This window comes from Sinocyclocheilus anshuiensis, unplaced genomic scaffold (assembly GCF_001515605.1).
Source record: "Sinocyclocheilus anshuiensis isolate Anshui unplaced genomic scaffold, SAMN03320099.WGS_v1.1 scaffold87, whole genome shotgun sequence".
In the NCBI taxonomy this organism is placed as follows: Eukaryota; Metazoa; Chordata; class Actinopteri; order Cypriniformes; family Cyprinidae; genus Sinocyclocheilus; species Sinocyclocheilus anshuiensis.
In genome coordinates, this window is record NW_015549609.1 from 1,154,911 (window position 1) to 1,168,231 (window position 13,321).

The following is a 13,321-nucleotide window of genomic DNA, read 5'->3' on the forward strand; positions in this document are numbered from 1 at the left end:
TCATTTACAAATAAATAAAACCTTGAGTAAAGTGCAGTTCTCTAAGACAAGTCGAATAAGGCACAAGATGTACATTGCAACATGCAACATGACACAAAAGCTATGTTTTGATGGTACAGGATCACTGGAGTAGTTTCCTCATGAGGTCATTTAGTGATTGTAGATTTAAGCAAGCCATTGCATAATAACACACACACACACACACACACACACACACACATATATATTTAAGCAAGCATTTATGTAATTCATAAATGGGAACATTTAGACAGTGACAATAAAATGAGCAAGACGCCAAACAGGATGGAAGCTAACAGGATGTAAATAAAGCCTCTAAATCAGTAATATTTTAGTATAATTAAGATACTATTATAGTGTTTTTTTTGTTTAATATATTTAATTATTTTTGTATTTCTGTTTTCATTTTAATTTTAGTTAAAGTTTTAATAATTTTGTTGTGTGTTGTTGTCATTTTAAAATATAATATTATCAAGATGAATTTGTTCTGACACAGTTTGACTCGGAGTTCTTGTCATATTTTATTACCATTTTCTAAACGATAGCAAATAAACTGTTATAATGTGTGAAATGTTGAAGGTGTCTGAATTAAATTTTGGTTTGATATTCTGTAGTTTCTACGTTCATATGCCAAAATCAAAACTTGATTTAAAATTATTAAATAATGTTTAATTATGTTTTCTTTTTTTTTCTTGTGCAATGTTCCTTGAAAATGCTTTAAGTCAAATGTGTTACTTCTTCACACGTTATAGACAACAAATAAAGTTTTTCTTCAAATGTGACGTTAATGTATTTTCTTGGATTGAAATATGTGGAGGGAAACATATATTTTTAAGTATAATATATATATATATATAGTAAATTATATTTAATTATGTCTATATATTTTTTATTTCATTTTTAGTTTGTTATTTTAGTACATCAATAAAAAACGAATTGGCAACTAGTTGAAATAAAACATTTTACTTTATTTAAAGTAAAGAAAACTAATTTATTTAGTTATCTATTTATGTATTTATTTATTTGATTATTTTTTAAACAAAAATGTTTTACATTTTAGTTAACTACAATAACTCTGCTTGAAAATGGAATGTTTTATATATATTTTTTTTATTTTATTTGTTTAGTTAACAGGGACATGCACATTAATAAAACATTTCTGTAAATGTACCAGAATTAGCCAAAGGCTATTTTTCATCCGTAGTCCCTGGACAGAATGTTACAATCACCCTAAAAAAAACCATGATTAGAATACATGCTAAAATATAGGATTTTATAGGCCTTTATTTATGGTGACCAGGTTGAAAATTTCAGCAAATTTCACTTCATGTAATTCCAGTTCAACTTCCTGTGCACAATTAATCTCTAATTCACACTTTGTGATTTATTTCCTAAAACCAGTTACAGCCAATTTTTCAATGGTCAATTAATATGATTTCCATTTTTTTAAAAATAGTAAGTTTAATATTTTATTTAATGTATTTTAATCTTTTATTCAATATGTACAATATGAATGGGACATGAAAATGTAGTGCATAACAGGAATGGCCCATTTTCAAATGAACCTAAATCAGCCACTCACTCACCCAGCAGGATGATGTCATTGTAAGGAAGCGAACGTCGTGCCACCCCTAAGATGAGGTGCTCAGCGGAGTGAGCTCTTAACAGTGCCACCTGCACACACACACACACACGCACGCACGCACACACACACACACACACACCCAAACACAACACACACACACACACACACACACACACACACACACACACACACACACACACACACACACACACTCAGTGCCTGCTACAGACAGGAAGTGACAGTTCATGATCAAACAAACACCCAGGAACAGGCCTACCCTGTCATCCACTGACAGCTCACAGAATTCAGGGATGCGCTTTGCCCATTCCACTAGGAGGAGGAGCTGCTGTTTCATGGATTCACACACATCACTCACGCCAGCTATCTTCTTGGTTTTGATGTCCCTCATGGGATTCTGGGAGGGGTTCTGTAGACGGCAGAATGACTCTGAGCTTGATATAACAGAGTAGTTTAGTTACATTTGCATTTATGCATTTCCCAGACGCCTTTATCCAAAGCGACTTACAGTAGAGGAACATATGCAATTGACCCTTCGCAAAGACCCATCCCCTTTAGTTACTGTTGCTATGTCCGACAAACCATGGCGCTCTCACACCACACATCATGTTCTCAAGCAGTGAAAAATACATCACAGAGCAAAGAAGAAACTGACAACGTGCCGATAGACAAGACAGAGCAGGTTACTTTCGGTATGAAACAAAGTCTCAGCTTTCAAATTTTGTAATTTTTCAAAGAAATTCAAACAATAAAACCCGTTTTGTGGCTCTTTAATGTGTGGTGACAGATCGCTGTCGCACCTTTCCACCAGATGAGGGTGAAGGTTTTTGGAAAGTGACTTTGTGCCTTGTTGTGAAGGAACAAGTTGAAGGTGAAACTGAACCAGCCTAAAAAAAATATTTTTATAAAGTGATTTGAGCTCAAGAAGCAAAATGCATGAGGCAAAGCTGTGGTTCTGATGTGGTTTGGATATTTAATGTAATATCCAAGACTTTAAGGTTCTTCAGAAAACAGTCGCTGAAGGGTGAATTAAAAATAAATATCTTGATTTTCAGTTCTGTCATGACAGCTCTCGGAGGGATTGGCATGGTAATGTACATGACAATGTTAATGTATTTGGTCTTGGCGGAATAGATCTGCTACGCTGCTGCTGAGACTTGCTACTGCCAATACATCCACAACATGCTGCTGTAATCATGTAAGAAATACTGCCGCTGCACATATAACACATATGAATAACCCCCATATAGCATACATAAATCACCCCGCAGCAGATCTATACAGGTGGAGCTGGGGAAGGTGGAGGGTTTCTGAAGTGCGCTGCCAACTGCTACAGCAAACAAAAGCTAGGTATTTGAATATTGAGCAGCGAGCTCATTGGCTACCGATACAGGAGAGAACCAATCAGCTGCCATGTGACAATGATGTCACCAGGTCAGATTGAGCTAGACCTATCGGACGGCGCCATCTAGAGTTTCATGCCAGAACTCTGTATTTGTTCATTTTCATGCTTGTTTTGTCTTATTTTAACCCTTGTGCAGTGCTGAAAATCCCAACCTCATTGTGTTCCTGATCAGAAATGACCGTCCTCCTTGTAAATCTCTCATTCTGCTATATTATAACCAAATCCCGCATTCAACCTTGTTTTCTTTCAATTAGCACAGGTTTTGGAAAATTTTGTCAATGTTCACTGAAAATCTGAGGTGCATAAGTTCAGATCAATGAGGCCTATGATCAATCAGTTCCAAAAAGAAATGCAAAACGTGCTAATTGAAAGAAAACAAGTTGATAAAAAGATGGAATCCAGGATTTGGTAATAATATAGCATAACAAGAAAATTATTATCTGTAGGCTGGCCATTTTTGACGGGGAACACTGGGAAAAAAATCCCCAAAATTACAAAATATTATTGATTTCTTCTTCTTCTTCTTCTTTTATATTATAGAGGTTGTTATACCCTGTGTTATACCCTATATACTTTCTGGGAAAAAGATAACAAGAAAAGCAAGTTCAGCAGAAAGCTTACCTGATGAGTGCAAGCCTCAGCCTGCATCAGCACATCAATGGTGAGAGTCCCAACGCCTTGACCTTCTCTACGACAGCTGATGCGGTCACGCTCATTCTGAACAGCTAAGAGACAAAGAAAGATCGGTGAAAAATAATATCAATTTACCTAATGTGTTTCCTTATAGAAAACAGATAGCAATGTAGCCAGTGGATGCAAAAAAAAAAAATATATATATATATATATTGTAAATATTAGACTTTCTAGTGCCAAAGTGCACTTGTAGCTATCTTCAAATCTTAAAAGCATTGTTTAAAAAAAACTTGTACTTGCAGATAATATAATATAGATGAAAAAAGGCCACTTAAGTGTACTTGAAGGGAATACAGGCTATGTGAGATTTAACATTCATGACTATGTTTCTTAACACACTTAAGGACAATTTTAAAAAGTAATAATGTCAAATTAAAAGATTTACTTTAAAGTTCCTTTTATATAATTGTTTTAATAATATTTTGTTGTGCTTTAAAGAAGTAGCTGACTAGCATACTAAAGCACATATGAAGTATGTTAGAATTTTAACTGCAGTGTGTTATTTGATATTACATTTAAGATTAATATATTTTAAATGCATTGACTTGCAGTTTCATCACTACAAATGTGTAATTACAAGTCTATTTAAATACATGACTTAAAAGTTTAAATAGAAATGACATTAATTAAAGTTTATTTTAGTTTACCATGAATGCTTGTCAGTACATTCAGCAGTACACTTTAACCATATTTAAAAGACAATATAAATAATTATGACATTATGATATACTTAAGTGCTACTTAAGTGGACCAAAACATTCAACTGTAATATAATAAAATTTAGACTATAATACATTTTCATTTAATTGCCATTAAGATGCGATTAAGTGTCTTAGAACATTACATTCAGTTCACACTGAAAAACAGCCCTGCCCAATACAAAAAGAGCATAAAGTGGAAATAAGTACAATTTATGTGGACCAACCTGAGACACCCTGCAACATTTTCAACCAAATAATTGTAAGGCAGCATTCTATTGAGTCTTAGAGTTTCGCTGACAAGTGAAAAAGCTACAGGTGCATCTTCCTCAACGAAGAAAATTACTTTTAGCACTTTAGAGAGACATTGGCACACCTGGGTCTCATTGTGGCATTATTATTCACTCAGCATTGCTGTATATCTGGAGCTGTGTTACTTATTACATGGACACAGCTTCATCCTACTGAAAGCACAAGCTCTATTCCATAGATGGAAAGGACACTGTGAAACTTGGCATCTTTAAAATGATATTTGACAAGATGTCTTAGACTCATGGCTCAGAACAATACCTATATAAAGTTGTAAGCAATGGCCCAGATACTTTTATATTGTTCCCCTTCTAGGGAACTCGCGCTGCGTCATCTAGTGCAGTGTTTCCCAACCGGGGTGCCGTCTGTCGAGAGCAGGGGTGCCGTGTAAAAAATCATTTTTTTATATTTTTAAATTGCTAAAATGTTCAAAAAAGCATCTATTATATAATATCAATTTCTGATGTCGCCAATAATTAGAGATGCACCGAAATTTCGGCTGCCGAAAATTAGTTCACCGCTCAGGTTTCACTTTCACGTGGTGTGACGCTCTGTGTATTATCCCGCTCTATGCATGTGCGCTCCGCTCAGTCGCTCCACTCGTATACCGTTCATGCGAATCGGAACAGCAAAGTCCACTCAAAAATTGAGCCGACAGGAAACATCGATGTAGTACAGTATTGTTTCTGTCTGCAAAAGCCCTACTGTGTTGTAACATGGTGTGGTATATGGGCAACTCTGGTAACGCTGCCCTCTCATTCATTGATCTGCTAACCGCTATGTTATGCTCGCGTGTATTCTGCAGTTCTTCCCTGTTGTACCGAATATCTATACTTTTCAAATTATCATATCAAAGTTAGAAATTCAAATACTGTGACAAAATTTATTTTGTAGGGTGCCACAAGTTTGTTAAAATGTCCAAAGGGTGCTGCGACTAAAAATAGGTTGGGAAACACTGATCTAGCGGACACTATGGGGACTGCCGCCAGCAGGGCCGGTGTCTGAAGCATGTGTGAAACAACACCAATCACATTGGCTCACGTAGCCCGTGCCGTCACAGGCGGGCACAACTTTTGTTGTCTTCAGGAACCGTTTGTTTGACAGTGAGTGTGAAGGTGTTATGGAGAAACCAAGGCAAGTGAGCTTTTTAGAAAGTGTGTGCCTCCGTGTCCGAGGTTTCTGACACCCGAGGATCCATGCGTTATATGTCTTGGTGAGGAGCACGTGCATTCTCATTTCCAATGAGAAAACTCCATTCGCGCTTGTCCCTCTTCTTGAGGGATGAGGGATAAACATCTGCGTCTCGCAGTTCGGGTCCCACTGCTGCTGAGGCACAGTGAAGACTCAGATTGTGGGGTTAGCAGGTTGAGGTTGTAGAAAAGTTTGAGAAGGCTATAAATCTTTCGAAAGCTTCCACTGCATGCTCAGGCACTCGGTGGGATCCAGACACTCTTTCTCTTGAGTTATTGGATCCAGAGGAATAGCGCTATATAGTGTTCATCTAGTGAGAGTGAGGGCGTGGATGTGGTTGGTGATGATGATGATAGTGTGAGCACTAAATCCTCCCAACCTAACCCCAGCCATGCATACGGGAGTAATGCTGGGAGTAATGGCATGCGCCACTAAGAAACTTGATTTAGCGGAGGAGGCACTTGCGAGCTTTCTCTCCCAGGGTGAGTCGTCTTCTTTAAGGACTCCTGCTCTGCCATCCAAACCACTTCAGACCACCTCGCGTCTGAATGGCAGGGCGTATGTGGTGGCAGGTCAAGCTGGTGGAGTCTTTCACACAATGGCTGTGTTTCAAGCTTACCTTGCTGTCTTGCTTAAAGACCTAGATGAGGGCAAGGGTTTGTCCCCTGAGGCAGTTGAGGAGCTGCGCCACATCACAGACTTGGCTTTTCAAACCATTAAGCAGACTGCTGCTGCCATTGGGTGTGCAATGGCAGCAATGGTGGCTACGGAGTGGTATTTGTGGTTAAATCTCGTGGATATCGGGAGGAAGGAGAAAGCCTTTCTTCTTGATGCTTCTTGATGTCACCTTCCGGGCTTTTCAGCACCTCCGCTGAGGCAGTGGTCGAGAAGTTCAGGGAGGTGAAGGTGCAGTCATGGCTAAGTGGGCATTCCGTTTCCCATAGTGTCCGCTAGAGCACGCAGCGCGAGTTCCCTAGAAGGTGAACGTCTCGGGTTATGCATGTAACCATGGTTCCCTGAGATGGAACGAGATGCTGTGTCCCCGCGACATGCCTAGGGCTTGCCTGTTTTCACATCTCCTTCAGATGAGTATATTACATTTTATATGACGGTTTTGGGAATTGCCTTATTGTAATAGTATGAGTTCACCCAGTTGTTCAATATCTTTTATTCAGAGAGAGTTGCAGACATTCATAAGTATTGGGATATGTCCAATAACTCAATTAGTTTATATGCAGGCCTAGTCCATATCCGTGACCTTGAAGAAACTCTTTAAACTCTGAATCATAAACTAAAATTAAATGGGCTCATGCGTTCACCTTCTTTCCTCATGCCGGCTCTGAAGCACTTTCGAAGTCTGCAGTATCGACATTGGTTTCTTTTGTCTTTGTCCACCACACACTGCCTGCTGAACCTTCACACACAGAGACAGAAGTACACAGGCTACTATAATTCTCACATTTGAAGAGATCCAATGAAACACTTCAGGTCATGCTCTTACACGTTCTGACGACGGTGGTCTCAGATCACAGATTACTTTTTTAGAGGACACAGACACTGTGATCATTTATAGATGGGCTACTGCCACAAAGACAATGTGTTTATCAACCAAATCCAGTGGAAATGTGAAATAACTTTTCTGTTGTTTTCAGCTGAGCTGTGATGTTGTATATGTAGAATACAAATTTATATTGGTTGCATTTCAAACATGAATTATTAATAATATTATAAAAATACATATAAATATAAAAAATGCTAACTGTATTTTGTAAATGATATAATGTGCATGATAAAATGTAAATAGTTTTTTATGTAATGTTGATTTTTTTCTTTTATTTTTTATGATATTTTAGTATTATTTATATACTATTATAGTTTTTATTAATGTTTTGAATTAGCTTTTATTTTTATATTTTAAGTTTTCATCTTAATTCTAGTTTTATTTTTAGTATTTGTGCTATGTGCTTTTCTCATTTCTATTAGGTTTTTTTTCAGTTTTATTTTTTATTTATTTCCAATTTGTAATTTTAGTGCTTCATCTTTAATTTCAATTAGTCGCCAAGGCAAAATTACCATTTTTTATTTTTTCTCTTCTAATACTTATATTTTATTTTATTTCAGCTTTATTTAAACTAACAAAAATATTTTATCTTGTATTTTGCATCCTATAATTCTGTTACTGTTACTTTAAATTCCAATGTTTCATTCATTGCCAGTGTTTATGGGACCCTTTCATTGTGATTTCAATGAGTATTAATTAACAAACAGTATCTGTAAAGTAATTCATGAATTTTAAAACCCTTCTATATTGTTTACCGCTCTTACTGCTTTGTCTAACCACAATTCATAGAGGCCACATAAGCATGTTTAGAAATGAATTAAAAAGGAATTGTAAGTATGTTAAGCACATATAGTGGAGAGATGTGAATCTGATGGTGAGTTCTCACCTGCATGTGTAGGCATGGTTCTTGCGCACACTCCTTCTGAAGAAGCCCTTGCAGCCATCGCAGCTGGACGCACCGTAATGTTTCCCCGTAGCTCTGTCTGCACAGATAGCGCAGAGATTCACACTGCTCTGCTGCGGCGCAGCCACTGGTACTGATGCAGGCACGTAGCATGGTATTAGTGGCTCTTCATTGGAAAAAGAGTGACATAACAGAATTTGACATCTGTAGCATCACTTTTTTTTACATTTTTGAAAGAAGTCTCTTATGCTCACTAAGGCTGCATTTATTTGATCAAAAAATATAGAGTAAAAACAGAAATATTGTGAAATATTATTACTAATTCAAATAGCTGTTTTCTATTTTAATGTGTTTTAAAATGTGATTTAGTGATACAAAGCTGAATTTTCTGCAGTCATTACTTCAGTCTTCAGTGTCACACGATCCTTCAGAAATCATTCTAATATGCTTATTTGGAGCTCAAGAAACATTTCTTATTATCATCACAGTTGTTGCTTAATATTTTTGAGGAAGCTTTGATACTTTTTGTTCAGGATTCTTTGATGAATAGAAAGTTCAAAAGAACAGCTTTTAAAATATCAAAATATCTTTTGCAACATTATAAGTCTTTACTGTCACTTTTGAATTTATATCATTTTCAATTTCCTCCAGTGAAAAAGTCCATCCCCTGGTGTCCTCTCACATCAAAATCCACCCACATATTTGTTTAGATCTGTCTTGGACTGATCTGTGAATAATTCTCTCCGGATTCAGATTAAATGACTTTTTCACTGGAGATAGCAATATTATGGACAGGAAGCAATGGTTTGAAGTTAAAAATGTCTTGATGTTTTTTTTTTTTTTTTCGTAAAAACATGTGATATTTTTATCAGCTGTTTGGACTCTCATTCTGAGGATCCATTGGTGAGCAAGTGATGTAATGCTACATTTCTCCAAATCTGTTCTGATGAAGAAGCAAACCCATCTACATCTTGGATGTTTTGTGAGCGAGTAAAATTTCAGCAAATTTTCATTTTTGGGTGAACTGTTTAGGACAATAAAACTGAATTTATCTGAACTTTAGCTGCTTTACTATACTTTTGGGTGAAGTTAACAATATATTTATTATTATTATTATTATATATTTTTTTTACATAAAATACAATTGAGAAAAAATTAACATCAGTGCCCCTGATCCATGACGTAAACGATTGCAATTCTAACTGAGCGGAGGAAATGTGTCCAATCACCTAGTGGATTATCCGCCCGGCGTCTGTATTAATTATTTATTATCCGAGTGTCTGTATTTATTACTTTGCGAAAGAGAAACTCCATTTAATTAAACAGGTCAGTGAAAAGACTCTACTGCTATTTCCCAGGTAATTTCGCAGTGTTAGCTAAAATTGAATTCAATTCCCTCATGTGTTGCATTAAATTGCGCACAGAATTTGATTGCCACCAGTTTGCATCCCAAGCCAGTGAACGCCACATCTTCAGGAATAAAGCCTAATGTATGCAGATAATACACTCAGCACTTTAAAGCCACTCAGAGAGGTAATATGCTCTAACATACAGAACGCCTCTGGGTTCAAAGGGCAGTTATATTATATTAAGAGTTTACAATGCTTCTGGCACCCACGCATGTGTGCTTTGGTAAGATGGATCCAGTATGTCTGAATCAGCAGCGCTTCTAATGATTAAAGAAAATGAGATTATAATGGAAAGCAGGAACAGGATGAAGTGGTGGCTTTTGAAAAGTCCTCTTATGACCAGACAGTAATTGAAATAGCAGCATCTAATGTCATTGTGAAGTTACCTTGTAGTGCCCTGCTCTGTGAGCGAATGGCCTAAATACTCAAGTATGGAAGAGTTTAACAATGAGAGTGGTTAAACACATGCTCTACTTGGCTAGCACTGCAGTTCTCCATGTTCACTGGCAGCAGACATGCATACAAACTGCTGACAGACCGCCTTTAAACATTTATCTTTGTGTTTGTTTTAACTTGACCGTGCATGTAGTGTATATGCTACTCAAATGCAATATCAATCATATTCAAACAAGCCTCCACTGCTGAAAAGACCAACTTTGCTGGTCAACAGCATAAATTGTGTTTTGGAAGCTGGGCTGGAGAATGGGATGCTACTCGGTGGGATTGTTAACTAGGTCAATGATGGTACACTCATTTTTTGTTTTATCTATCAATTTATTTACATTTCATTTCAAGAATGTCAGGGTGAGACAAATGTCTCGATATTGTAATGAGGAAAATGAATGAATGAGGAATGAAAAGAATGAGGAAAAAGAATGACATTCTTATATATATATATATATATATTGATTATACCTTATAATAAAGTTTCATTTAACTTAACTACATTAAAGTTAACTACATTAGTTAATAGTTAACATGAACTACGATTGAACAATACTAATATATTTATATACTAAGACATTAACTTTTACTTATATATTTTTAAGATCAAAATTTGTTAATATTAGTTAATGCACTGTGAACTATCATAAAGTATGATCAAATTAATTTTTTATTCATTAACATTAACAAAGATTAGTAAGTGCTGTCAAATATATTGCTCACTTTTAGTTCATGTTCATGTTAGTTAGTACATGTTAACAAACGGGACCTTACTGTAAAGTGTTACCATTACTGGTATGGCTACTTTATTAGAAAAAAAGTTGGAATTTAAATAATTTTTATAACTTTAATCATTTTTTGCCGACAATCAAAATCACATGGTACAAACAACATGCAGAAAAAAATATATAAACAGAAAATGATGAACATTTTTGACAATTTACATCAAGGCATGATTAGATCAGGTAATGGGCAAAAATTATACTCAATAATAATTCATATATAAACTTTTTACCTTGGAAAATACATTTTTAGAGTCATTAAATGTAAATTTGAAATCATTTTAAAAACCATATGAAACCAACTTGAATACAAGAGAGATACATTTTTAAATGGTTTGTTCTTTTCTTTTTCATGGACGCACTTACTGTATAATCAGTGACCTAACTACCTTAACCAGCCACACTTTTTCGGTCAACCAGATTCATTAGAAAGATCATGTTGGTTTACATGGCTAAACTGGTTCACCAGCACTAACCAGCATTAAGTTCTCAGAACGTTGTCTAAAATTATGGCAAGGTTCTCTCAAAGTTATAAACAAATATTCTTCCAGTAACAATAATAGAATGTTTGTTTATATATTACTACTTGGTTCAGAATGTTAGAGAACATTTAAAAGTATGGCTGCCATAATGTTTGCAAAATGATAAAATGGAATGTTCCCTTAATATTCTTGAAAGTGTTTTTAAAACATTTTTAAAAAATTGCACGTTTGGGACGTTCAGAGAATGTTCGGAAATAATATTTTTATAATGTTAACAAAACATTCTTAGAACATATTTTTGTTAGCTGAGTAGGCCAGTTGATTTAAAAAGCAGTTTTTTTTTCAGCAGGATCTTCAAGCTTTGAACAACATCCATGAGTCTTGTTTTCAGAAATCATCACTGTATTTTTGCGTCAATAACTGAGTATTGAGTCAGTAGACCAAAGGTTAGACGTACCTGTTTGCACAGGGAGAACACGTAGACCGTCAAACTCCAGCATGGTGAATGTAGGGTCCAGGGTTATCCCATAGTCTGTTGCACTCAGGTCGAGTGAAGTCCCAGAGATCTTCATGGTAAAGTCAGGACTTGGCCTGTATCGGAGAATCAACAGCACACCGTAAAGCTCACCAGCGTTTCACTCAGCGGCCTATTGAGTCCATCCGAGCTTATCAGTGCGCTCTTGGATCTATCACTCTGCCGTTCCCTGTCAATGGACTTCAAATGGTGGAATCACGTAGAGATCGTTGTTCTGCCATAGGTTCCCTGCACCCAGGAACTGCAGCGGAGCTCTTTGATTTGCTGAAATACAGTAATTATTATCCAAGGCTCATCAGAGCTAGACTGATAGAGAGGCTGAGATTTTGCCAAATGTCTATGTGTTTGCTATTCTCTTATCAGTGCAGAGGGAATCATAAAGGGGAGGGATCTGGACCAGGTAAACATGACTCAGTCTTCAGTGGGAAATAACATCAAGCTCATATTTATTGTTCAGTAACTACAGCATAGCGTTGCTTTGTTGGTTGATTTGCTTTATCTCAGAGATGCACCTTAAGGCCTGAGGCAATGAGTAGCACCGAGGCCTACGGCAGGATCACACGGTTGTCCCAGACGTAGTGTTAATTATATAAGTCTGCGAGGCGTTTTGGTGGCTGAATGCCCATCTTCTTGCTTCAGGAGAACATTATTTTTGAACTTTGCCCTTTTGCTATCGGGTCAACAGTGCTATTGATCAAAGGCAGCATGATAACATGCTATTGCGTTACATTCCTGCTCTTTTGCCACATTCAAATTGTTTCACATTTCAAGTGATACAATAAGATCAACTTCAGCTCTTTCACCAGAGAATTGTATTAGCTATCAACACAATCAACAAGAACACTGCTGAGTGCCCCGCAAAACTATCTGGATATTTAAAGGTGCAGTCTGTAATTTTTTTGTTTATATTTATTTAGTTTTCTCCTGAATAGTACCAGTAGATTTGGACTTTATTCTTACATCTGTTGGTCTTATTCAATAGTTGCTGTCAGTGTTGCCAGGTGTTGCTAGAGAAATAAGCGGCCTGGTCTGAAAAAAACAAGCCCAAAATAAGCAACCTCTAGTTTTGGGTGGTGGGGCATATGCACATCATGTAATCTGCACGGGGAACCCCTATATGCACCCTTTTGAAAGGGATTTTGTTCAAGTTTTCTATAAAGTTCGGCCATTGTTTTTTTCATTCCTTGAACCATTTCTAGCACCTTTCAATAAAAGTCCAATTCCCTTGATATGTTATTTTAGGACCAAACAACCATCTCATCACTGAATTTAAAATGGTGATTTTAT

General features: G+C 36.4%; 1 protein-coding gene across 1 annotated transcript in view; it reads right to left on the reverse strand.

Moving 5' to 3' along the window:
* LOC107659102 (hepatocyte nuclear factor 4-beta-like) overlaps positions 1-12,357 on the reverse strand; it is an 18,094-nt gene extending 5,737 nt beyond the window's left edge. The window contains exons 1-6 of the mRNA XM_016447930.1: positions 11,957-12,357; positions 8,365-8,548; positions 7,237-7,331; positions 3,648-3,751; positions 1,881-2,030; positions 1,598-1,692 (exon numbers count right to left, since the gene is read on the reverse strand). Coding sequence (XP_016303416.1) covers positions 1,598-1,692; positions 1,881-2,030; positions 3,648-3,751; positions 7,237-7,331; positions 8,365-8,548; positions 11,957-12,071 — 743 coding nt within the window. The 5' untranslated portion in view covers positions 12,072-12,357. The remainder of the gene's footprint in view (positions 1-1,597; positions 1,693-1,880; positions 2,031-3,647; positions 3,752-7,236; positions 7,332-8,364; positions 8,549-11,956) is intronic.
* Between the last annotated feature and the right edge of the window lie 964 nt (positions 12,358-13,321).